We start from the raw sequence: 23,609 nt of genomic DNA, 5'->3' as shown, positions 1-23,609 counted from the left end.
TTGTTGCTAAGCAAAGCCAAGTGAAACTAAGGTAGCATAAATATGGTTTGACGAAGGGAGAGAAAACACCAGAGAGAAGCAGTGTCTGTATTCCTTTATGCAATCCATTATGAGACCCAAGTAGGTAAAACGGGGTGGCAGGTGATACATATGCTTCAGGGTCTTATCTCAAACTGCCACTTCTCTCTCTGCAACTGCTCTCTTTCAGTCTATTTCAACCATTCATTTACATGTTTCTGTCAAAATAGAGAGAGATCCTGGATTCTTATGCTTTTTCCTTTCTATCCTGCAGCCTGCCAAAGAAACTTTGGCTACCCCTTGCTGTTGGGTGATACCTCTCCCTAACTGCTGTTAGAGGCCAAACTAGGCCTCTAACTAGGCCAAAGAGGCCTTTCCCGCTTAGCAAAGGAAAATTTGGGGTTGTGCTGAACAGTGCAAAAGTGAATCTCCACGTGGCTTAAGATTGTCACTTGTCAGATAACAATATGCTTGATTTAGGGCAAGGATCCTCATATATCTCCTTCATTCATTAGTGTTTCTGTGGAGAGCAGATTCACTCCCTATTTCTTGTGACTTATTGATTATCACATCTTAAGTCTTGCCTCTTTTACAAATAGCATTCTCTTCAAAATAGTTTTGTCATGTAAGTCTCTCCTACCTGAGTGGATTGTATCTAGAGTTAATACCCAGCTGATAGTAAGAACATTTATTTATACAATTCAAATTGGCCATTTTCTGGAAAACATGGAGGCAAAAATAAATTGAAAATTGCATCGTCTCTAGGTATAAATGAGTTGCATAGCTTTTTCAAATCATCTGACTTCAGGAACAAATCATTATTTGAACACACAAATAAGAACAGTGGATGTCCCCTTATTACCACATTTTAAAAAAATTAGAGATGGTAGCAAATAGCTCGGGACAGTTGCTGGAGGACTTTGCAATCATGATGAAGACCTTGAACAGTGCATTCTCAATAGAGATCATACAGAGCACCAAGGTGGGTGAAAACAGCATGACTTCTGTGGCGCGGACTGCCTGATGATGTCTTTTACACTCTGTGTAACAATTTTAAGCAATGGTGTAATGTGGCTTGATAGTTGAGCTAATGGAATAGTCTGTGTTTCATCAAACTTCCATCAAATGAATATAGCTCAGCTTCCTTCCACCTTCCTATTCCCTCTGCTGTTTCTAGTGATTTTGATCTCTTCTATGACTTGTCTTGTTAAAAATTCAATTGTATGATACAATAAAATATTTGTTGTAGGTATAATTAAGAAGATCAGCATGAGTGTTATTCTTTCTTTAGAAAATTTCAGCTTTGCTTATCAATTTAAAATAGTTTTATAGAGGCTAGCCAATAGTTCCACTGATAAGTGGGTATCAATTTTAAGAAAAAAAGATCCACAATGTTTTTTTTGGCTTCTAGAATACTTAAAGGCACTAAGGCCCCCAAAGGCCCTGTATTTTCTATAGCTATAAAAAAATGTTTTAAATAGCAAAACACTTCTATGTATTCCTTAATGAGATATGAGGCAGAACCTTTCTAATAGCTATAATAAGAGCTATACAGTGCTGTGTCTGATATCTTTTTTTCTTCCGTCCTGACATGATTTGCTCTTCTGCCTTTTGAAGTTCTACTCGTGTAGACTGTGTCCATGTTTTTAAATCCACACTAAAAGAGGAATAGAGGTCTTTGCTTCTGCAACAGTAGCCAGCCAGACTTGGAACAAACACCAATGGGAGAGTGTTTATGGATATTGGCAACCAGTTGTGTGTAGCGAGGCAATCATTTGGTGAGAGGTGGAAGTGGGTCAGTAGGAGGGTAGAAGAATGATGTGTGCTCCAAGGTGAGAGGGAAAGTACTCAGATATGAAGAGTTCTAGCACAAAAATATTCAGGGTTTCCATACACCTTTTGCCACCAGCAGAGGCCTGTTGAGTGTCAACTCCAATCCTATCCTTTGCATTTCTTTTGGAAACATAGGATTTCCTAGGGGCTACATACATTAACTTATATTTATTAAATAAATAAATAAATACAGCTGTATCAGAGATAGCTTTCTCCCTATAAGTCTTGAAGTTTAGGGAAATTATGTTTTTAAATCCTGTGTTAATGAGCGCCACAGGGAAAATCTGCTCAGTTCATTTAGTTTAAACCAAATCAGGATCAAAGCAATTTATTACTTTATTAACATCATGTAATTAACTGTCAGTGAACTATACATTCAAGTTAGTATCAGCAATACAACAGGTAAACAACAATACCAAGCACTTACAAAATGTTAATAAATACCTACAGGTTTCTAAGCAACCTTTTATAATTAATCTCAAGAAGTTTTAATCTCAGCCATCTATGCACTGACACACAGAGCTGTATGCATGCACCGCCCCCTTCACTGGCAGTGTGGGGAACAAGTGCACCCCCTTTCTGGGATTGTGGGTCCCCCTGTGTACACACCTGTCCTGCTAGAGACGGGGGTGCTCCCGTTTTATGTGCAATCTGCTAGTGCACATTCTGGTGAGGACACAGCCTGGGGGTCCACAGTGCCAAGGTCCCCACAGGCAGTGCGTTATCCAACCGTTTTGCCAAGGGTGGGCTGGGTGAGCATCTCCACAAATCAGAAACTGCTAAATGCACTTTCATTTGTTGGGTTATTTAAGTACTGCTTCTTCACTGTGGCCTTTTCATTCATTACTTTAACTCTTCTAATGCATGAAATGCTGACACTTGTTACCATAATGGTAACACATAACATGAAATACATAAGATGACATGAGCTTCTTGAATTGACTTGAAATCATCTAGAAGATGCGTGCAGAGGACAAACAGGATTGGTATCTTTGTGTTTTGTATCTTTTGAAACAACCCTTACTAGGGATTATGTAAGAATATTTTGGGGCAATTAGGAGTGTGTTTACATACACTTGTTTTGTATTTCCATTAGCGACCTTGGCATAAAAAGCAGAAATATGCTGATGGTAGAATTAGCAATGTGTGATCAGCGTGAGCTGGATCAGAATAGTGTACAGGACAGCCTTCTGCAATGCAGATGGGATGAATACAGCATCATGCAATCATACTTAAAATCTTCCAGTGGGAGCGCTCAGGACAAGTACCAAGGTGGACCATGCACCTTTCTTCTAAGTAGAGGTAATTAGTTTTTATGAGTACTACATGGCTGCAGAGGTGCTACTTTCAATATATTTGCTAGGATTTTCAGAGAAACCCACATAGTCCTGTTTTCTACTCCACTGTGGTATGTAAATGTAGTTTTGCAGACTAATAAAGAGAACTGCAATGGAAACTTATCTTTTGGGAACGACCAGTGAGAAACAACTGTACATTTTGAAAGAGTATGAATTGATACCATGCTGCTGCTAGGAAAAAAGCAAATAGAGTGCTAACAAGGATCGCAGAAGGGATTTCCACTTGAAAGTTAGAAACCTGAAAAGTCATTGTACCTGGTAAGACCTTCTTTGTTGTACTATGTACAGATATGGGCAGCCACGTTTGAGACTGATTCATTCAAATTAATTTAACATTTCGTTTTGAATTTCATTGCAAAATGAAAGAACAGCAAAAATGGTGTGGGAAAGGAGAAAGAAAAGAGATATATAATCAAGGATGGAAAGGAAAAATTTAACTTAAATAGCGCTGGCACAAGAAGTAGTGATTATACCTTGACTTCCTAACCATGGAACAATCAGTTTTCAAAACAATTCCCGTTGCTTCTGTATGTATATTTTCTATAACAGTGGTGGTGTGGGGGAATATTATTAAATATTATTACTTAGTATTCCTTTTGAAGAGCAGGGGGGGGAAAAAAAACAGATAAAAAGCCTGTGCAGAGAGAAATGTCCTGTGTCAAAGCAACAAAAATTGATTAATAAAAAACAAAACTTAACTATTTCTCCCTGATTTTCTGTTTACATTTGAAATATCACAAAGGCAAAGGTAATAGCAATAAAAATATTATTAAAGATTTGAAAGATAAAAATAAAAAAGCACCAAAGGCATGTTTAACCTTCAGTTTCTGTTTTTTCTATGTATATTAATGAACTATTTAACATTGCATAAACTGTAGCCTAGATTATGATTTGAAGGTGTCATAGGATAGTGATTCATTTTATTATTTTTTTCTTATTCTTAGTATAGTCATTCATCTTCACCAACTGTAATAACTGTTTTACTTTTTCCTGGCCTCGTAGTTTGTAAGAGACATCCTCTTAGATTTAACCATCTCTTACCCCTTTGCAGTATTATGCCATGTTAGGTTAGTATTTTTTGACATAAAAACATTATTCTTCATCCAAAATTGTCTAACTAACTTTGTTTCCATCCTAAACAACCTGTATCTAAATTTCAGCTCCTTCATCTGGATTTAGGGTATCTATATTGTACATGTCACTGGTATTATCAGAATGTGAAGTGTGGCTTTTCATCTTTAAGACAATATGATTGAAGTCACCGTCTGCTTGTCCTTCAAGATTCGTTACTGCTTCCTTGTTACTTTTTATGTAACAGAGTGTAGTTTTTATTTTGTTATTAGTTCTATCATTAATCAACCAACTGGTGTGCAAAAAGAAGCTTTTATTTCCAAATAAAACAAATTGCTTTTTTTTTAAGATGTTATGCTTTTTTGTTGTTTTAGCAGATGCTTTATCTCTGTGTCCTGATTCTGTGGTATCTTTCTATTTTTCTGCAGTAACTGAAGTAAATAACAAAAAATTCCCTCTGTATATTGGCTGAGTCAAGTGATGAATAAAAATGCAAAAGGTTTCCCTCTGAAATGTCTAAAACAAAATGCAAGGCAGATATGCTATTTTATATGACCAAGAACAATTAACATGGTAAAACAGAATTCATTCCCACTATACATCTTTACAAAGAATGGCCATGAGGATACTGTCTTGACTGATTTTAATCAGGCTACAAACCTCTATTTATGAGATAAACATTAGCGTTATTTTCTTATTTAATAACAATTGCCAATGGAAATTTGTTCTTTCTGGTGAGGTTATAAATATTTTCAGAGTCAGAGGTTTACTTGCAAGATTTTAAATAAATAAAGGTATGAAAATGGGAACTTATCATGAGGCTATAAATGCCAAACTCTCTACTGTAAAGGTCATTTCAATTTCAAGCATTCTCCTAGTTAAAGCATAGTTTCCCGAGAATACTAGCTAGCTAGTAACAAGAAAGAGATGCCAATAATAAATCAGTTTAGGTTTTAGTCTTTGCTTTTCCCTTTCAATAGTGAGTATTAGATTTTGCACATATTCTATGTAGTTTTAATTAATTCTCTAGAACATCTACTGCCATAACATCCGCTGAAAGGACTGTTGCTTAGGACATTAGAGAAAAATCTTATTACATTTGATGACATATTGCCTTTACTGAGCTGCTCTGGCACAAAACTAGTATCTTTTGTTTGCGATACAATAATTAATGGTAATTCATTTTATGGGGTAGCTCTTGTGGGGGAAGAAGTCTTAATATTTATTAGTCTCTAGGGAGTTAGGCCTTTAAAGGCTATCTCAATGTTGCTGTAGGGAATGTTCCTTTTTTGTTCACAGACATATGAAACAGGTGTCATTAAAATGTATTAAAATGTATAAATTCAATCTCTGCAGCCATCAACTTGTAAAGATTTTATAGTAGCTGCAGATTTCTAGGGTTATTAAATTTAGTTATGAAATGATGTCCATTTCATATTGGCAGAGAAAAAAACAAATGTGAAAATCAGGTGAGTAGGTACATCATTACCTTAGGCTTAAAATGCTGTATGAGATTTCAGTATCGTTTCTGAAACCAAATACCAGGAAATTCAAAGGAATGGTTAGAAGGATTCCCTATTTAAAAGGATTCCACGCATGTCAAGATGAAATGTGTTGTTTAGGAATAATCATTACTCTGAGCTTCGAAGATCATCATAAGGGAACAAGAGAAACCTAACGTAATTTTAAAAAAATCACAGTAGTGTATTCTGGAATCACATTCAGTGAACTACCTTATTTATATAGGCATGTTTAGCAGATAAGCACTGAGATATAATAGAGGCTTACCTGTATATGCAGTCAGTAAAAATAACGATGATTTATTGGTATGAGGCTTTCAAGATGCACTGAAAGCAGGAACATAAGAACAATTGGATGCATTACATGTTTTCAGGAAAATGATTTAGTGAAATCCTTTTCTTATTAAAAAAACCCAAAACTTAGACTAATTTTTTCATGTTTGGCAGAATCATTCTATGCCCGTATCTTCTGAAAATAATTTTGCTAATACTGACATATTAAAAACTGACAAATAAAAGCTGTACTCAATTTCATACCTTCTAGATAGCACGTTGCAGTGTTTTGAACTGAACCTAGTCTGAATTGTGTTGAGTTTTGGAAGACTTCTTTCCCGTTAGCTATACTTGAATTTCTGATTTAGGGGAAGACAAAACATGATTACATATTTCATTTCAGTCCATTTAGCCCAAAATAAACATTCATCACGTGGAGATAAAATGTGGGGGGATGGACAAGCAGTAAATTTAAATGTAGTTAAATGCAGGTGTTATGATATATATAATCTCACAATAGGGAAGGTTAACATCACTGTTTGTGGTTCTGTTTAAATGTATTTTGGTTATCCTTTCTCTCTTATAAATTATAGACAAAATATGGTTTTATAGCACTATAAATAGTGAGGCTTCCAATTCTTTCAAAGCCACTAAGACTGGAAAAGTATGTTCGGAATAATCTTTTTGTTTTAATTCATCATTACGGATGTAAGCACGTATACATGTTTATGTATGTGTTTCCTTCTTGAAGTTACCATGTAGATGAGTGTAAATGTTATAGTGAATGAGGTAATTCATACCCTATTGTCTGAATGGGGTAAAAGAAGGAAGTAAGTTCTTGTGGCTACAGGGACGGAATACATAACATGTGAGAGACATGGTCTCCTTCCTACCTCCTGTCTTCCCCTATTGTTCATTCTTTGTTTAATCCATTTATTGATCTTGCACTCCTTTGAAAGTTCTATCTTGTTGCAGAATGATTTTATATATATATATATATAACATAGCAAACTAGTTCCATGGCAAAAGAGATGAGAAGCAGTTTTTCAAAGCTTCCAGCCCACATTTAATCCCTGCTGTAGCCAGTCACGATGCCTCTATCCCTCTACCTCCCCATTTATTTTTCTGGGACTTTCTTTTTGGAAAAGCAAGGTTAGCCATCAACCCTTAGGCAAACAGTGAGCCTGTATTACCTTTTGTGGGAGGACGCCGGAGTGGGAGGCGGGCCCGGAGTAACGACGGAGTCTCAATATGAGTATGATCGTTCTCCCCTTTATTAGAGTTTACACAAAGTATGTATATGGATAAGCAATACGCATGCGCTAGCAATAGTTACATGATTGGTTACAGTTTCCGTCCACGCACATAAAGCGGATACATGATTGGTGCAAGGTTGCTGACCGCGCTCCGTCGACATTTATGGAACCTAGTTCCGTCCAGACTTGTTTACCAGTTTTGTGAATACCTTCTTTTGTAGTGCTCAAGGCCGCTACACGGCCACTTTCAGCAGGCTTCAGCAGGCTCGCTTGCCTTGGCCTACATAAGGCCGCTTTCAGCAGGCTCGCTGGCCTTGGCCTAGATTCCTTCCTCTACCCCGAAGACGGGATTGCTCATCCCAATCAGAACACGCCCTCTCTCACTTAACCATTCCCATAACCATTCCTCCATCAACCTTTGATGAGGACTGACTTTTACCTTTTGTTTTTTTGACATCTGGAGAACTGGATATCCTCAATATTCTTTGCCCCCTGCTATCATGCATCAAAGTTTTGATTTCAGAATGTTTCTTTGTTTGAATTTTGAACAAGTTGATACAAGAAGTAGATTGTGTTTTTTTAGAGGTGTGATATTTCTGTGTTTACGGCTGTGGTAAATACAGGGTTTCTGTATTCTGACAAGAAACAAGAGCTGTCTTGTTTCAGTGAAGTAATAATAAAGTATCGTTGTCCTGTTCATGTTCTTCCAGGTTTTCAAATTTGTGCCAAAGAATTATAAATTCTATAAAAAAATTCTCTTGCTTTTAATGAGTTCAAAGTGGCCAATACTTCTTTATTAATATATGTGTATATACATGTATATAGTATTGAATTATAGCTCCTATAACTACCATAAATTGTAATATGAAGATCACTTGGAAGTAAAGCAGACAATGTAAGCCTGGACAGTACTTTCATTTCAGTCCTTTTTACTTTTTCCTCCCGTTCAGCTCTTCCACAGTATATGGTGAGGCCCAAGGACCAGGTTGTAATGGCAGGACACACAGTGGATTTGCCATGTGAAGCAGAAGGTAACCCATGACCTGTGATTGATTGCCTGGGCCAAAGCAGGTACAATCAAATTTACATGAGACCATATTCCTAGACTGTACAAAATATATACAGTAAGAATAATATATGCAAGTATTATATGTAAAAAACAAAACAGTCACTTTTATTACTTGACACACTGTTAATGTAGTGCTGCTTATAGCTATTGTAGTTGAGACATCTAAAGAAATTGTGTATTTTTGATTTCTCATTTTATTTTCTTAAATATGCAAAGATATGCATGTACGTGTGCATGTATTTACATGAACATTCAGAGAATGCTGTCTTGACAGGCAATTACCTATTTTCTGCATAAACATCACAGTGTCTGGAACTCTTTCATTGACTTTCTTTGTAGAACAACTTTGATTTTCCCATTAAAATTATTTCTCAAGCTCTGTTATACCACAAAGCACAAAAGTATAAAGGGAAAGCAACTTTTTTGTTTATATAAGACTACTGTTTTATATGCATACATTTAAAAAGTAAAAATGATCTCACAACCCCTTGAACTGTGCTGCACATGCCCTTACTCTGTGTCCACAGTTTGTCACTTCTAGCATTATTGTTTGCCAAAAATCTTATTTTGCTTAGCTTGATGCTTCTTTTAATTTGGCATGCTGAGCAAACACCTTTATTGTACAAAGTACGACTTCATTCACTGAGAATATGCATGGTGAACAAAGGATAAAACTTGAAATTTTGAGTACAAGGCCACTGCATACAAAACTTGTTTAGAATGAATAGTGAATTTCTAAAGAAGTGCCTATAAAATAAAATCATATCAGCCGTGCAATGCTTCGGAGCTGTTTTCTATGGTTGAACATAAGGGTTACCTGTTTATAGCTATGTAGTGAATTGCACTGTGGGTCACAATCTGCCATTGAAAGCACTGGGATTTACAGGGATTCAGCACCTCAAAATTTGGCCTGGCTAAATAGCAATTACATGATATGGTAAATTGCTTGATACTTTTAGTTTAGAAAATAACTCCTGGGGGCATTACTTTTCAGTAGTACTGCTAATTAACACACAACTTAATACTGCTTGAATGTTAGTTCATTGGATCTTGTGACTTTCCAATTCTTTGTAGTGGAGCCAATCAAAAAATAATTACATATCAAGGCTTATTTGTTTAGTAGATGACTTGGTATTTAATTTGTTAGATACATTTTTAGAAGTTCTGCTAACTTTATTCCTTTGTTCCTGGCAGGATTACTTGTAATCTGCATGTAATTCTGGAACAAAAGTTGGATTGCTAATAGGATCTGATTACGATCTTATAATGCAGATTCTAATTGCTTCCATTAGTCATTTGAATTGCTACCATGTTTTCAGGTACTTTCTTTACTAGGGAGGCCACCGCGACTCACGGAGCTTGGACACTATTCACAAATTCTACTTGGTTGACTATGCAAATGATCAACTTCCTCTACATCTGCTTCTTCTCCTGTGATAAATAATGGTTCCTTCCTTGTCTAAAGCATACTGCATGAATAGAAAGCCCTAAATAAAAGCCCTAAATAAAAGCCCTAAATGATTGTATGATTCCGTATCTAGATTCTTTTCGTTCTCCTTCACCATAGGTGGTGATTCCTCCAAGATGTCATCCAGCAATAAAACCCATCAGCAATAGAAAGTGACAGCTCATTATACCACAGATACTGAAGCATGCAGTGCGGAGTGCTTAAAAACCCATCGCTTGCTACACAATATGGTATCTAAAATTAAGCTGTTTAATTTTTCCAGGGATGAAAATCTGTTTTAACAATTCACTGGATTGAATGACCTTTCAATTTCTTCTTTATTGGACTCAATCTTTTTACATAATAAGATCTAATTATGGATCCAAGTTGTTTTGAACCTGGCATTAACAAGAGTAATCAAAAACTCCATGAGGTGTATGCTAACTTTTTCCTTAATAATGTAGCTAAACTGACCTGTTCTTTGCCAAAATAAAATGTAGTAGAAATGGTGAAAGCAAAATTATTAGGGTATCAAATAAAGAATTTTGAGGAAGAGGCCTTTTATGTGTAGTCTCCCAAATCATTAAATACAGAATGATCTATGAGTGTAGTTTGCCATGTTTATTTCTCTTTTCTTTTTAATACCTTGTAGGAAGCCAACTGCCACACAATGGATGCTACACTGTGGTGCCTACTGGAACCTTCCCCATTGCTCATGTGTCCCAGCATGATCACAGCCAGTATATGCCAAGCTATCTGTGTATTGGGGGTGATGAGAGTGACTTTGTGCAACCCAAAATAATAAAGGAGTGTTTTATTCATTATATGGATTTTTAAAATTTTATTTAATTTATCTTATTTAATAAATTTAATTTGTTATCTGAGCAACCTAGACATATATTGTAGAGATTACCTACTGACTTGCCTTGGCTGAGGAGGGGAGAGAGGGCCCTGCTTTCTCTTCAAGCTCCTTTCTTTAAAAAGAGCAAAGTACTAGGAGGTACTCAAAATCCTTAAGAACATAAAAAGTGTATCAATTAAGACTTCTTCCAAACCTCTATCTATTCCAAAACTCTGTCTCCATCTATTACAATGTTGAACTCTTGCTCTTTCCTGGTCACTCTTCTTCTCGCTATGTCCGTGCCCAAACTCCAGGAGATGCAAAGCGTAGTGCCCGACAGAGGCCCATATTTCCTAGTGTAAGGAGGGATTCTGACATTTGAGAACTGGGGGCAACGCGACCGTTGGCTTCCTCAGGCCTGTACACAAGTAAGGGTTATGATGAAAAGTACCTAATAGCATTTGCTTGGAGCATTGTCTTTTCTTTTGTAGAAACTGACAACAATTCAAATTTAAAATGACCTATGGAGGTCATCTAGTCCAACCCTAACACTCAAAGCAAGACCAACTAGGTCCTGAGCTGATTTGGCTTCTGATTCTTCCAGTTTACAGTGATTATTGTTATAGCATGTTGGGTTCTCATATCTGTTATTGGTGTCCTGACTTTCGATATTAATTATGCTTTTAAGCTTCTGCATGCGTCAGAGATATAACAGGTGCTCTTTATACATACACACTTCTCACATTTTTTCTTGTTAAATTTCCACAAAATTGTGTTTACCGTGTTAGTATGTGATCTGGTGCTTAGAACAACAATCAGTGATTAAAGCAATTCCACTGATATACCAAAATCTATATGGATGATTCCAGTTACCATGAAATGTTTCCAATACTGTTGTCATATAGGATGTATGTTCAAAGAGCTTAGGGCATACTTATTCAACCTCTTTTATAGTGTATGATCATTTGCATATTTAAAGCAAGTGGGAAAAATTTTGCTAAATGAATAAAGGTTTTAATCTATTTAATGCACTGCTATAAATTTCGCCCTTGTTTCTTCTGAGAAGTTAAGGGAGCCTCACAAATTTCTGAAGTGGAGTAATTATCCCATATGAATATTTTAAACTGCAGTAATTTTGAGGGAGAGGAAATGATCAGGTTTTCTAAAAGCAGTAGAACAAGAAGTTAGAGGTTATGTTGTTAAAGGACAAATTTGACCTGAAAATTGAAATAAAATTGCTTTAGGATGATGAGGCAATCAACTGTTCTTCTTGATGTTATAGATATAACAGCTCAGTAAGAGCATCCAAATCAAGCTATCGGAATGTAATCCCAAGTTTTCTTCTTGACTTCAGCAGTTGCAGGTGTTCCCTGTCTTTTGTAATTTACATATGCCATTTCAAAAGAGTGTCATTTTTGTTTTATCAACTTTCAAGAGTCTCAAACAAATGAATATGACTGTCAGAGTTCAAATATTCTCCCAAGCTTGCCATGGACCATAGTGTGATTTAAGGAGACAGGGTTCAACCAACAATAAATGGAACAGATATTGTCATCGTAATGTGAGAGAAAAGACACCCTTGTTAAAATTTGTTATTTCTCTCATTTTTTTTCTTCTATTACAACATGGCGTCATTTGGTCACTCCAATAGCTTTACAAGGCTGTTGTAAATTTTTCTGTCATAACTTTTGAAATCAACATTGCTATGATAATTTACATTAGCTCATGAGCTGGCCTGAATTATTCAATTTATTCTATAGAAGAGAGAATCAGCGGTTAAAGATGTCTGGAGGATGCTGAGAGATGACATTAACATAAGGAATATATATTTGTTTTCATTCTGCAGCCCTGCCCATGTTTATTCATATACCAGGAGACAAGTATAGAAACGTAAAATATAGAAACGTAAAGATTGCTTGGGGTGCACATGGAGCACCACAGCGCATCACCAGTTGCACTAAGGTAGAGTTAACTTGGCTATGTTGTTACAATAATCAGAGCTGCCCAAGTATTACATAACTCCATAAACATAAAATCTGGTGGTTTCTTGCAGCCTCGCTTTTTTCAGTGGAATGAATATGTTTAGTTCTCTTTACATATTTTCAGTAACTATTTTAGTTTGTAACCTAAAGTATTGGGCCTATTTACTTTAAAATCATAAAAGTAATACGGTACAGCTACTGAAATCAAATTCTGTCTCCGATCATAGAATCCAAGAAGTACATCTTTAATGGCAAGTGATGTTTGTAAAAATTGTTTTAAAGCAGTAACCAATTTTCATGGTATCAATGCGATATTCTAAAATTCATCTGAAAAAAGAATTCTATTCTTTAAATGTGTTTTTTTTTTTCCTTTTTTAACTGCAAGCAAATATACAGTCCTTTTTGGCTCTGTTTTCAAAATAATACAATAGAGAGGTTTATTGTGTAATATTTATGCCTACTAACTACTTGTTACTTCTGCTGATGGGAAGTATCTGGAACCGCCTTAGGTACTTGCCTAATGGTACCGTGACCCTGTACCATCAGGATCCTCTCTTAATCTCAATGTGATTACTTCTATCCCCAGTTTTGTCTTGACATGTTCAGGTGCTGGTGTTTAGAGTAGGGCGGCTTGCTTCTATAAAATGTGGCACTTCTGATGATGGAATTTTTCTTTGGTTTGGTAAAGCTTAGGAACTCCCATTCCTTTTCTTTTTGTTTGTTTGTTTGGTTTGCTTCTTTACTGGAATGTTATGGCAAAAATAATGACAAAAATAGCTTTTTTCCAAAGATCCTTCATATTTGCTCAGTCAAGTGTTAGATGTGTAAGAAAAGATGTTAGCAATAATATGTGATCTGGGAACCTGTCTTCACAAAATAAACTAAGAATAGAAACAAAGACTTAAAAAAAAAAAAAAAACAAAAAAACTGTAGCTGTTTACATCCATCCAGTCTTCCACAAGATAAGCAGGAAGCAAACCTCAATTTATTTAGCTCATTCCAAGAAACAGAAAATGTCTATACCAAAAAGTGATGGAAAACATAGCGGAACCTAACTACTAAAGAAAAAAAAAATCTGTATTTTACAGTGCTGTTCTCATAAATCATGAGTTTTTAAAAAAGATAAGCAATCACGACTGCAATTACTATGTGCAAATAAAACATAGAGGCATAAGGATTAACATATCAGTGGGAATGGAGATGATTAAATACACTTTGGTTTGTCCGTGTTTGTTAACCTTGTCCTTCCTTTCCACCAATTCGCTTAACAAAATCTGGCAGGCTTACTTTTACAAGTGATGAGTGCTTTCGTTCAGCACAACATTTGAACTGCTTTAGCTTAAATTTTATTCTGAAATATCTTTTATGAAAAAATAGAAGAATTTGTTAAACTGCACATTGCTTTTGTTTGTTTTTATTTCTGGACTGGCATTTAGGTTACTAAAAGTAGCAAATTCCATGTATACACTGAGGACATTCTTACTATCAGAGGTGTAGGAAAGACCAGGAAGATATGAGTGTGTGGCAAGAAATTTTCAGACTTGCTATAGCCAGTATGTTGCAGTATGTTACTAGTAGGTTTCAATTCCTGGAAGTCTGTGTAAGCTTATTAAACACCTTAGTTCTAAATAAGTGTGTGCCTCCCTCCTGTTAATACATGTTATAATATTAAATACCAGAGAAAATAAAACATATTTCAAGGGAAATAATAATTGCATGGATGTTTATTTGATGGTTAATTTTCTGAAGCGAGGATAGTTTGGTCACTGAACAGGATGACTCATCCTGGTTGCTGTTAGAAAAGCAATTCTACTGAGATTGGTAAATAATTATTAATTGGTAATTAACTGGTAAATATCTTATTAAAGATTGTTGTTAAACCTTTTTGTTTTGAGTAGAGTTGTTTTTATATTTTAAAGTCAGCTGAGGCAATGTAAAGTTTAAGAAGTTAAAGGGGTTTTTTTATTATTACTTCTGAAAAAGTGCTGGGAGCAGGGCTTTTGAGCTTGAACTCAGCAGCCTTTTAACCTCAGTGACATTAATACTGAGCAGCTTGAAGTGCATTCGGAAATCAAAGTGCCTGGAAAAGAAGGTACAGGCTTATCCTTTGACTCCGTCTTGTAGCTTGATCCATCTTCCATTAGCACAAGAGAGAAAGCTCAGGGCTTATATGAAACAGGATTTAGGATTGCTGAGAACTAGAAAGCCAGCTTGCTTATGGAGCCCATCACTTATGTTCTAAGTTTTGTTAGGCCTTTATTACTTATACTTCCGGGGTCAATATGGAAGAAGTGAAATGAGCAGAATTGCTAACAGTTGTTCCAGGAAATTAATTCCCTGGGAAGAATACAGCATAGTACAATTAGTAGTGCTAACTAATAGTAGTACTATGTGCAAGGTGGGAGTCATCTCACTTAACTTTAGCTTCATAAACAACTCTCATCTTAAAATGACTGTCTAGGTTCATTCATCAGTGGTTGACTGAGTAAGATAAGATGATTTTCCCACTTATGAGATGCTTGTCTCTCTTAATTCACTGGAGAGGGAATTAAAGCAGCTATTTTTGCCTGTGTGGTCAACATTTTAGATTACAAGTTTGATGAGATAAAGTCCAACCAATCTAACTCTTTTCCAGTGCAAGCTGGAAAATTTCAATTACAAGAAATTTTGTACAAATTACAATGCATATCAAAGGAGTTCATGGCTGTTTTCAGTTCCTTTGAGGGCCAAAAAGTCATTTTTCTAATGAGTTTTGTTTTATCTCTGATAAGGAATTTCCCTACTTTAAATCACTATTATATCAAATATCCAGACATATACTGCTCTGTAGGTAAATATCTTTTTAAAGTGAAGGAAAAACTGTGAAGGCAAACACCTACTAGAACTTTTTTAGCCATAAAATCAAGTTATGATATATATGTTTCTGGTATAGATGAAATATGTCTGTGTTTCTATTGTAAAATCTAGATATATCAAGTTATTAATTTGTTGAATATCTCTGACCTGTAATTTTCAGATGCTGTATGCTAGGAAAATCTCATATAAAAACAAAATTTAACATTAAAGACAAGATGGAATAGATTATGTCTTTCTGATGTTTAAAATTTAAAAATGCTTAATAAGAAAATGAACTACTTCTTAAAACTCAAAGTGATGATAGGTAGATATATTACAGCTAAATAGTATTATATGATGAAAAATGTCATTGAAGTTATATAACAAAAGGGGATATTGCTGGGATCTGTACTACAATTATCATATCTGTCCTTTCCTGAAGTAATAAAAAAAGATTTAACATACTATGTTCATGACAGTATAGCTGCATCTTCTTTCTTTTCTCAAGTGAAACTGTTTTGTATTTAACCAGATAGACTTCAGGGAGAGATTTTTCTTAATTGTGTTTTCATACTGTATATAATTGTTTACAGGTTCTTTTTTGGTTCCATTCAAAGGTCACTGCTGTAATAAGGTGCAAAACATAAAATTGTCATAATAGGATACTTTTCTGAACATGCTCCAACAATCTTACCATTTGTGCTGATCTTTCTATTCATTCAGTTCCACAAATTATATTGTAGCAATAAATTAAAGACTAAAGGAACCAAAAGTAATTTAGAGTATGCTGCTGATGGCTTTGCTTTACATAAAATTGTGCCCTTACTTCACCTGGTTTGCTCTTAGAATTTTTCAGAGCTACATTCCATGTAGCTTCCTAATCAATCTGCATAATATATAGGCATGTATGAGGCAAGTATTTTCATGTTCAAAATATGTTTTCATATTTCAGGATAGGCTGCTTGGATTTTCAAAAGACGTTTGACAAGGTTCCCCCTTCAAAGGTTCTCGAGGAAGCTAATTAAGCAGGTGAAAAAGAATGACCTCACAGGGATTAAAAAAAATAATAATAATAAAAGGTAAAACCAGAGAGTAAGAGCAAATTTTTAAGTGTTCACAGTGGAAAGAAGTCACCAGTAAAGTGACTGGGACCTGTGCTGTTTAACATATACATCAATGATCTGTAAAAAGAGTGAATAATAAGGTGTCAAAGTTTGCTGATGATATCAAGCTATTTAGGATAATAAAGATAATGACTAACTGTGAAGAATTTCAGAAAGATTTGATGAAGTTGAGTGTCTGGTTATAGAAATTTCAGATGAAATTAAGTGTTATAATTGTGGAGTAATGCACATGTGGAAAAAGCAATCCTAACTTTCAAGGGAAAAAGCAGTCCTAAAATCCTTGAATGGAACATTGCCACTCAGAATCAAAATCTTGGGACTGTAAGAAATCAATCTATGAAAATATCTATTCAGTTTTCAATAATGGTCAAAAAATTGTTGTTGAACTGAAGAAAAATTAGAGAAGTGACAAGATGATTAAATTATGTAATGACTCCCATATAAGTAATGTTTAAATAGGCTAGGATTTTTCTGCCTGGAAGGAAAACTGGGCAAAATGATATGTCAGAGATTAATAAAAGCACGAACATCATGTAGGAGATAAATAGGGATTGATTGTTGTTTTTTCCTCATACAAGGGGTAATAAATAAAGATGAAATGTGTCAGATTCAAACCAGTCAAAAGAAAGTGTTTCTTCATATCATGTGCAGTTAATTTGTAAGACTCTTGCCACAGGATGAATGAGGTGCCCCAAATTTCCAAGAGATCAAAGAGCAACTGGACCTGTTCATGGAAGAGAAATAAAATCAGACTGTGGAATACAAATCTCTGTCTCAGGAAGTCCCTAAGCTGCAAATTATTAAAGTATCACTTTATATTTGCTCTATTCCAGACATGATCTATTACCCACTGTTGGAAACAAAAGTCTGGGTGGGATGGAGCTTTGGTCTGACCCATTCAGAGAGCCCTGCATTCCTTTTGGCGTCAGAATAGAGGAATGGAGATATTGCAGCACTGCTCAGGCTTTTAGATGCTTTTATCACCTTTGTACCTTCCTGCAGCTTTTGTAATGCTCACAGATGAGACCAATACATTGTCTACATCATCTGCTCAAACAATTTATGTTATTTTTTCCTCATTTAATCTTTACATTTTAGTGCATAGCTATGGTCCTTGGACATTAACAGAGAGAGAAGAGCAATCAGGAGGCAGGATGTGTGCTTTGACAGATTTCATGTATTTATTGTTTTATTTCTTGGGGTGCTCAGTCTCTATGAAGGACTGTAAAAGTATTTAAGAACTGCTTCATTTTTGTAGATTCAGATGTCTCCAGATGTTTAGAAGTCATTTTCTCTCCCACTTCAATGAATTTTCCTCAGTCTCAGCAATGCAGTGACCTGTTAAAGAATGAGACTGTATGATCAAAAGTTAATCAGTTTCTGTCTACCCCATAACAAATGCACTGCTTCCTTGCTTTCTCAAAAAAAGTCTTCTGAAGATGTATATATTTGGGGGGGGGGGGGAAGGAACTTGAATATATTCCTTTAGGTGGTAACAAAATTGCTGTTTATCATATTCATACTTGAGTTATGGTGCTGTATGCAATACAGCATGCAATACAGCATACAATACAGCTATTTGTTCTCTGGAAAGGTGGAGAAGGCCTTGTTTCATAAGAATCATTAAACAGCAGTAATGTTCATAACTGCCCATCATCACTAGCCAAATCTGAATGAGTTACATAAGGTTAAAAAGACTGTTTCTTTACCATCCCATGAGAACTCTGCTAGAATTTTTATGCCAAAGGTTCATTCTCTACCTACCAGTAGGAGATTTTGAAGTTTCCTTGTTCTTCTAAGACTTGTTACTTTGAGAGTGTTGAAGCTAAGTGCTATTTATGTCAAATAAAATTTAAACTTTCTAAAGTGAGAAATTGTTCAAACTGTGGAATTGTTTTTGCAGGAGCATAAGGTAGACAAGCTGGTGATAACTATGTTGAATCATCCATTCTCAGTGTCATCCAGAGAGTTGACAGTGCAATTAACTCCACAAGAAGAAATTTGTTTTCACAGTAAGAATTTGTTTCATCTTTGCTCACAGAAATTGGTCACAGTTTTATTCTGCTTATTTCCTGTCTCTTCTTGAACTGCAAAAGTGATACGGTAATATGATTGTCAAAAAAGTATTTTTCCCTTTTAGCAGTCAACATCTTTTTTTTTTTTTAATATCATATTATCTGACACTAGGCAAAACCAGGACACATACTTCTAGTCTTTATTATTATTTAGATAATAATTTTATTATTTAAATATACACCAGTGCATGCATATTTACGCTGAATTTCTCAGTCATTTTCCATATTGCTTCTTTGTGTGGTATAATGATGAATCAATCTGTACATAAAATCTGCATGTTTTATAACATGAGGACAAAACTACAAAGAATATCCTCAAAAAAGCAAATTTGGCTATTTATCAACTCCTTCTCCTTGCCAAATGGAGACAAAGACTTGGTATCTGTATTAATACAGTGAAACCCTGAAAAGATTTGACAGTGCCAGCAGCATTCCTAAAGGGTTTTGGTTTGGTTTGGCTCTGGGTGTGTGTGTGTGTGTGTGTGTGTGTGTGTGTGTGCGCGCGCACGTGTGTGTTTGTGAAACTGGGGTCTTCAGATTCCTTCCCCAAAAAGAAAGTCTTACTGGAAAATTCAGAATATTCTATTCTTCTGTAATTTTAGCATGAAAGGCTAAAGCAGTCCCTGCATGCTAGCCTGAAGGCACTGAAAATTCAGTTTGTTCTTTATGAATGAATGAAGGCTGCCATTCATTTAAAATCCTCCATGTGCAAAGGAAATAAAATGCATGTAATATTATTTACAAGCATTTTTTCTTTTGGCAAAAGAATTCAGGTTTGTTCAAAAACAAGGTGTAAGGAATAGCAGTACAACAGCATTTGCTGAAAAATATTATAGATGATAGTTTGTAAACTGATTTCTGGGTGTAACGAAGGATGAAAACAGCAATTATGCTAATCAGCAATGCTAATAAATATTGTTGAACTAACTTTACCCCATTGAATCGAATCTGCTGTAAAGAATTAAAAAATCAGAAAGATTTGTTTTGCATATATTGCAGAAAGATTTATAACTTTAAGATCTAAAACTATGTTTACATGGTGCTCAAAAATATTTCTTCAGCTGAAGCTATGTTCAGTTAGGTGGCTGAGGTATCCAGCACTACAGGTCTAGCAGTGTTGAGTTTGCTTGTTGAGGGTTTTTTGAGAGGTTAAATCTGTCAGCAGGATCTAAAGTGGCTTTGGTATTTCTTTGGCTGCTTCTCAGGTTTCTTGGCTGCAAAATTCATTTTGAACCTTTTGTACAAACTAGTGTGCAGAGATTTGGGGATGTTGGGTCCACATCATTCTATCCCCAAAGGCGACAACTTCAAACCCAGCTCTGCTCTGTATGCAGAGGTCAGTGTCCCCTCGCACACTGCCACGCTCCCATCACATAGTGAAACTGTGAAAAGGTAGTTCATGGACTTCAGGATTACTCATCTTTCAGACCTTCAGAGTACATGAAATGTTCCCCCAAAGTGTATAATGTTGATCTCCCAGACATGCTGAAAACTACTATTCATCAGGTGTAACAAATCAAAGCCTTTTTGTGAATAATAAAAGGTGGAAACATACCTCCCGTGGGGGAAAAAAAGGGGGAAAGGGAAGCTGGCACTGGCTTAATAAGGCAACTCTTTCTTACATTATCACCATGGTCTTACCCTAGGAATGCAGTACTTGGCTGATGGAATTCCTTTAATAAGCATTTAAATCTATGTTTCTCTCTGTAAATCCTGAGGCTTATGTCTTTCTGTATTTAGTATTTCTGTATTCTGTGTTGTCCTTTGTTCACCTAAAATCTATATTGTGTTCTATCTACTTTTTCATAGTTTTCCTGTGGGTGCTAAGCCCTGCCGTTTCTGGAGTGAGTATGAGAAGGGTTATTTAGAGCAGTTATTTTCTTCTCTAACATTCATAGATGAGGTAGTAGGGTTTTTTTTCTCCACATTTGCCCAGTTTTAAGTCTGTCCAGTCTATCTCTGATTTCTAAGGGCCCCACAGTTCAAATCTTCAGTGTCATGCACATATCTGTCCTCAGAGGCTGGGCTCAGGTATCCAAAGACAACACCTCGCCTAAGCCAGCCACCTTTTAGCTGGGAATCCAATTGCACGTTTGTATGACCATGCTTTGGAGGTCTGTAGCTCGTGTGTAACCCTCCCTTATTGGATCAGTTTTGTTTTGACCTCTTCATACTGTGAATGAGCCAGCTCCTGGTTCCTCATTTATGGAGATAAGTTTCATAAGGATTACTCTCTTCACTGTGTTAAATGTAAAAATTATTAGGTTTTCCCTATCTTAGGCTACTTGTGACTGGGTTTGTCAAAGGAAAATGCTGTTTCAAGGATGATGCTAAAGGAAAACACTTGTCCTCTCCTCTAAGTTCGATTAAATACATTCATCTCACAAAGGATTGTTATCAATTTAATTTTTGGCATGCTGCTTCTGCTTTAAAAAGCAGATCTTTAGGGCTGTAGATACTTCAGTCTGCTTTCAGTTTAGGTCTTTACATGTTAATCATGTCAGAACAGCAAAAGAGGATTGAAATTGATTTTCAAATGTGAAGCTCTGTTTTGGTGTGTCTTCTCAATGTCTTGAAGGCCAATGAGGCAAATATGGACAAGTAACAAGATTGTTTAAAAGCTTGTTACAGATGCATTTTTAGTGGCACTGATGGCAAGTGAGCAAAAATGGAACAGTACTGAAGAGCTCTTAACAACTATCTTCAGTGGGTAAAACATTGTACTTAACTGACAATATATTTTGATCTTTGGAAGATGTTGCTATGCAGTTTTAAAAAACATGAGGACAATAGGGATGGATTAGTTTAAGGTATATCCAGATCCAGGAATCAGCTCAGAGTATATTTTTCTGTTCCTTTTTAGTAAATCATTCAGACAAAGAATTTTTTAGAAAGTCTACCCTGTTTAAAGTAAGCTCATCTTTACTTTGCCATTTTTAGGCACTTTTAATCTTTCAAGCTGGCATCCTCCAAACACTTCTGGGTAGTTGAAATACTCTCCTCAAAATTTGTTTTGTCATACTATTGTTTCTTTTAGTCTTTCTTCACATATCAGTCCATTTGACACCTTAAGTAACACCAGCTGTGGTTATCTAGTTTATCTGCATCTTTTGGCTCTGAAGTTCAGCAAATGGATTTTAGTACTGTAGTTTTCTTATCATTTAGGCTTTTTATCTCCTTAATCTGTGGCATAGGGCCTCAAAACAAGATGCAAATCAAAATTGTGCCCATATTTCTTTTCTGTCATGTGTACACTAGTAGTTTAAACTAATTGTCACTGACTCTGCTAGCTCTCTTTGTGTTGCCATGTTGTCTTTCCATCATCAGCTTTGTTGAGAGCAAGATCACAGTCCATCAGAAATTCAAGGTAGTTTATATTGTGAGACAAGCTTTTATCCAAGTTTAAACTTCGTGCTAATACTGAACCTAAGAATTGTTTGACTTTTTAATAAGAAATTAATTAATCTCTTTGAACATTGTATTTCAGAATTTCTCTTATGATGACCTGGTTTCCTCTCACTACCCCAGTCTCACTGCCAGTATTTCTGGATGTACTGCTCACAGAATAGTTCCGAGATTGCTCTGACATCTGTTTCCATCTAAAGTACAGAAGCTATCATGGAACATGTAACAGTCCACAACACCCAGTGCGGGGCACTTCTACAACTGGTTTTGAACAGATCCTTAACCCATGCATGAAAATGGTTTTAACATACCCTGGGGTTTAAATCATGCATCTTTGTATAGTGGTTATATTCTTCCACAGCCAAGGCTTATTTCAACAAAAGTGATTGATACAGAGACAATAAAGCCTGATGACAGATACAGCCATATGCTCATGCAGTAGGGCCAGTTTTTAGACTGACTTGGATAAGACAATGACTGCTTTGAGTATGCCTTGTTTTGCTGATAGTCAGCCATGTAGCATAGCATGTATTAATGATCCACTGTGGTTTCCCATCATTACTGCTCATGATGATCCCCAAGTAACAAATTCAAAATGCATGTTCTGGGTTTGCTCAAGCCAGTTTGCAGCAGTGGGATGCCCTCTCTCATAATGAACTCAGCTAGTGTGAGGGAGCAAATTAACCATCTGACATCACATATTGATGCTTCTAAAGTGTATGGAAGCTCTGAGAGAGAATCAGAAGAACTAAGAGATGAAACTACTCAATATGGCCTCCTCAAAGAAGATCTTCATTGCCAAACCAGAAAGCACTTACTGCTATTAGCCACAGGTCTGCCAACTAAATGTACAAGAGAGGAAAATGAAAGTGCTGTACCATGCTTTCTAGCAGGAGACTATAGAGAAAATGAGAAGTTGCGTCTAAATGCTTTGCACATGATGTGGTTTCATAAACATAACCACATAGCAAGGGAATGCTGAAAATAAATTCGCACTGGGATGGAGACATTGTCTATAATGAAATCAGAAAGATTGATTGGGCAGTATCACATTGACTCACTGGCTACCCAAGATCTTGGTGAGCATGGCATGAAGCTGATGGGTAATTACAAAGGTTGTAATCCCAGTCTAAATGCTGGAATTGTTAATGAATTTGCAACAAATGCTTTATGTTTGGTCACATGCTGATCAATCTTGTTCTATTTGTTGAATGAGACTTTTGGAGAAATAATGCATGGTCACCTTTTGATTCACAACGTCTTCTTTGTACCATCCTGAATAATCAAGGAGGGAGTCATTGACTGATCCTGTCCTGTGTGGTTTGCTTTGTGTGGCTGGTAAAATCAGAGTGTCTTTTCAGCTTCTGAAATTCAAACTGACAGAAAGGTTTTACACCATGACACGCTCTACCCTGGATTTGGCAGCTACAGATATCCAGAGGGTGTGTGATTGTGGGATTCCACGCTATGCTGACTATTGGGCTTTCTTTAACTTAACTTGA

At 35.9% G+C, this 23,609-nt stretch overlaps 1 protein-coding gene across 1 annotated transcript; it reads left to right on the top strand.

The window, feature by feature from the left end:
• The first annotated feature begins 901 nt into the window (after positions 1-901).
• On the top strand, positions 902-23,609 carry PXDNL (peroxidasin like). The gene is given in 10 exon segments (XM_067290016.1): positions 902-1,000; positions 22,190-22,273; positions 22,275-22,389; positions 22,392-22,563; positions 22,565-22,722; positions 22,725-23,081; positions 23,084-23,140; positions 23,143-23,178; positions 23,181-23,410; positions 23,412-23,609. Coding segments are annotated over 10 exon segments (1,506 nt in total).

This window comes from Apteryx mantelli, chromosome 2 (assembly GCF_036417845.1).
Source record: "Apteryx mantelli isolate bAptMan1 chromosome 2, bAptMan1.hap1, whole genome shotgun sequence".
NCBI classification, from domain to species: Eukaryota; Metazoa; Chordata; class Aves; order Apterygiformes; family Apterygidae; genus Apteryx; species Apteryx mantelli.
Note: the sequence above shows the minus strand (reverse complement) of the source record. Positions and strands in the feature narration are given on the sequence as shown.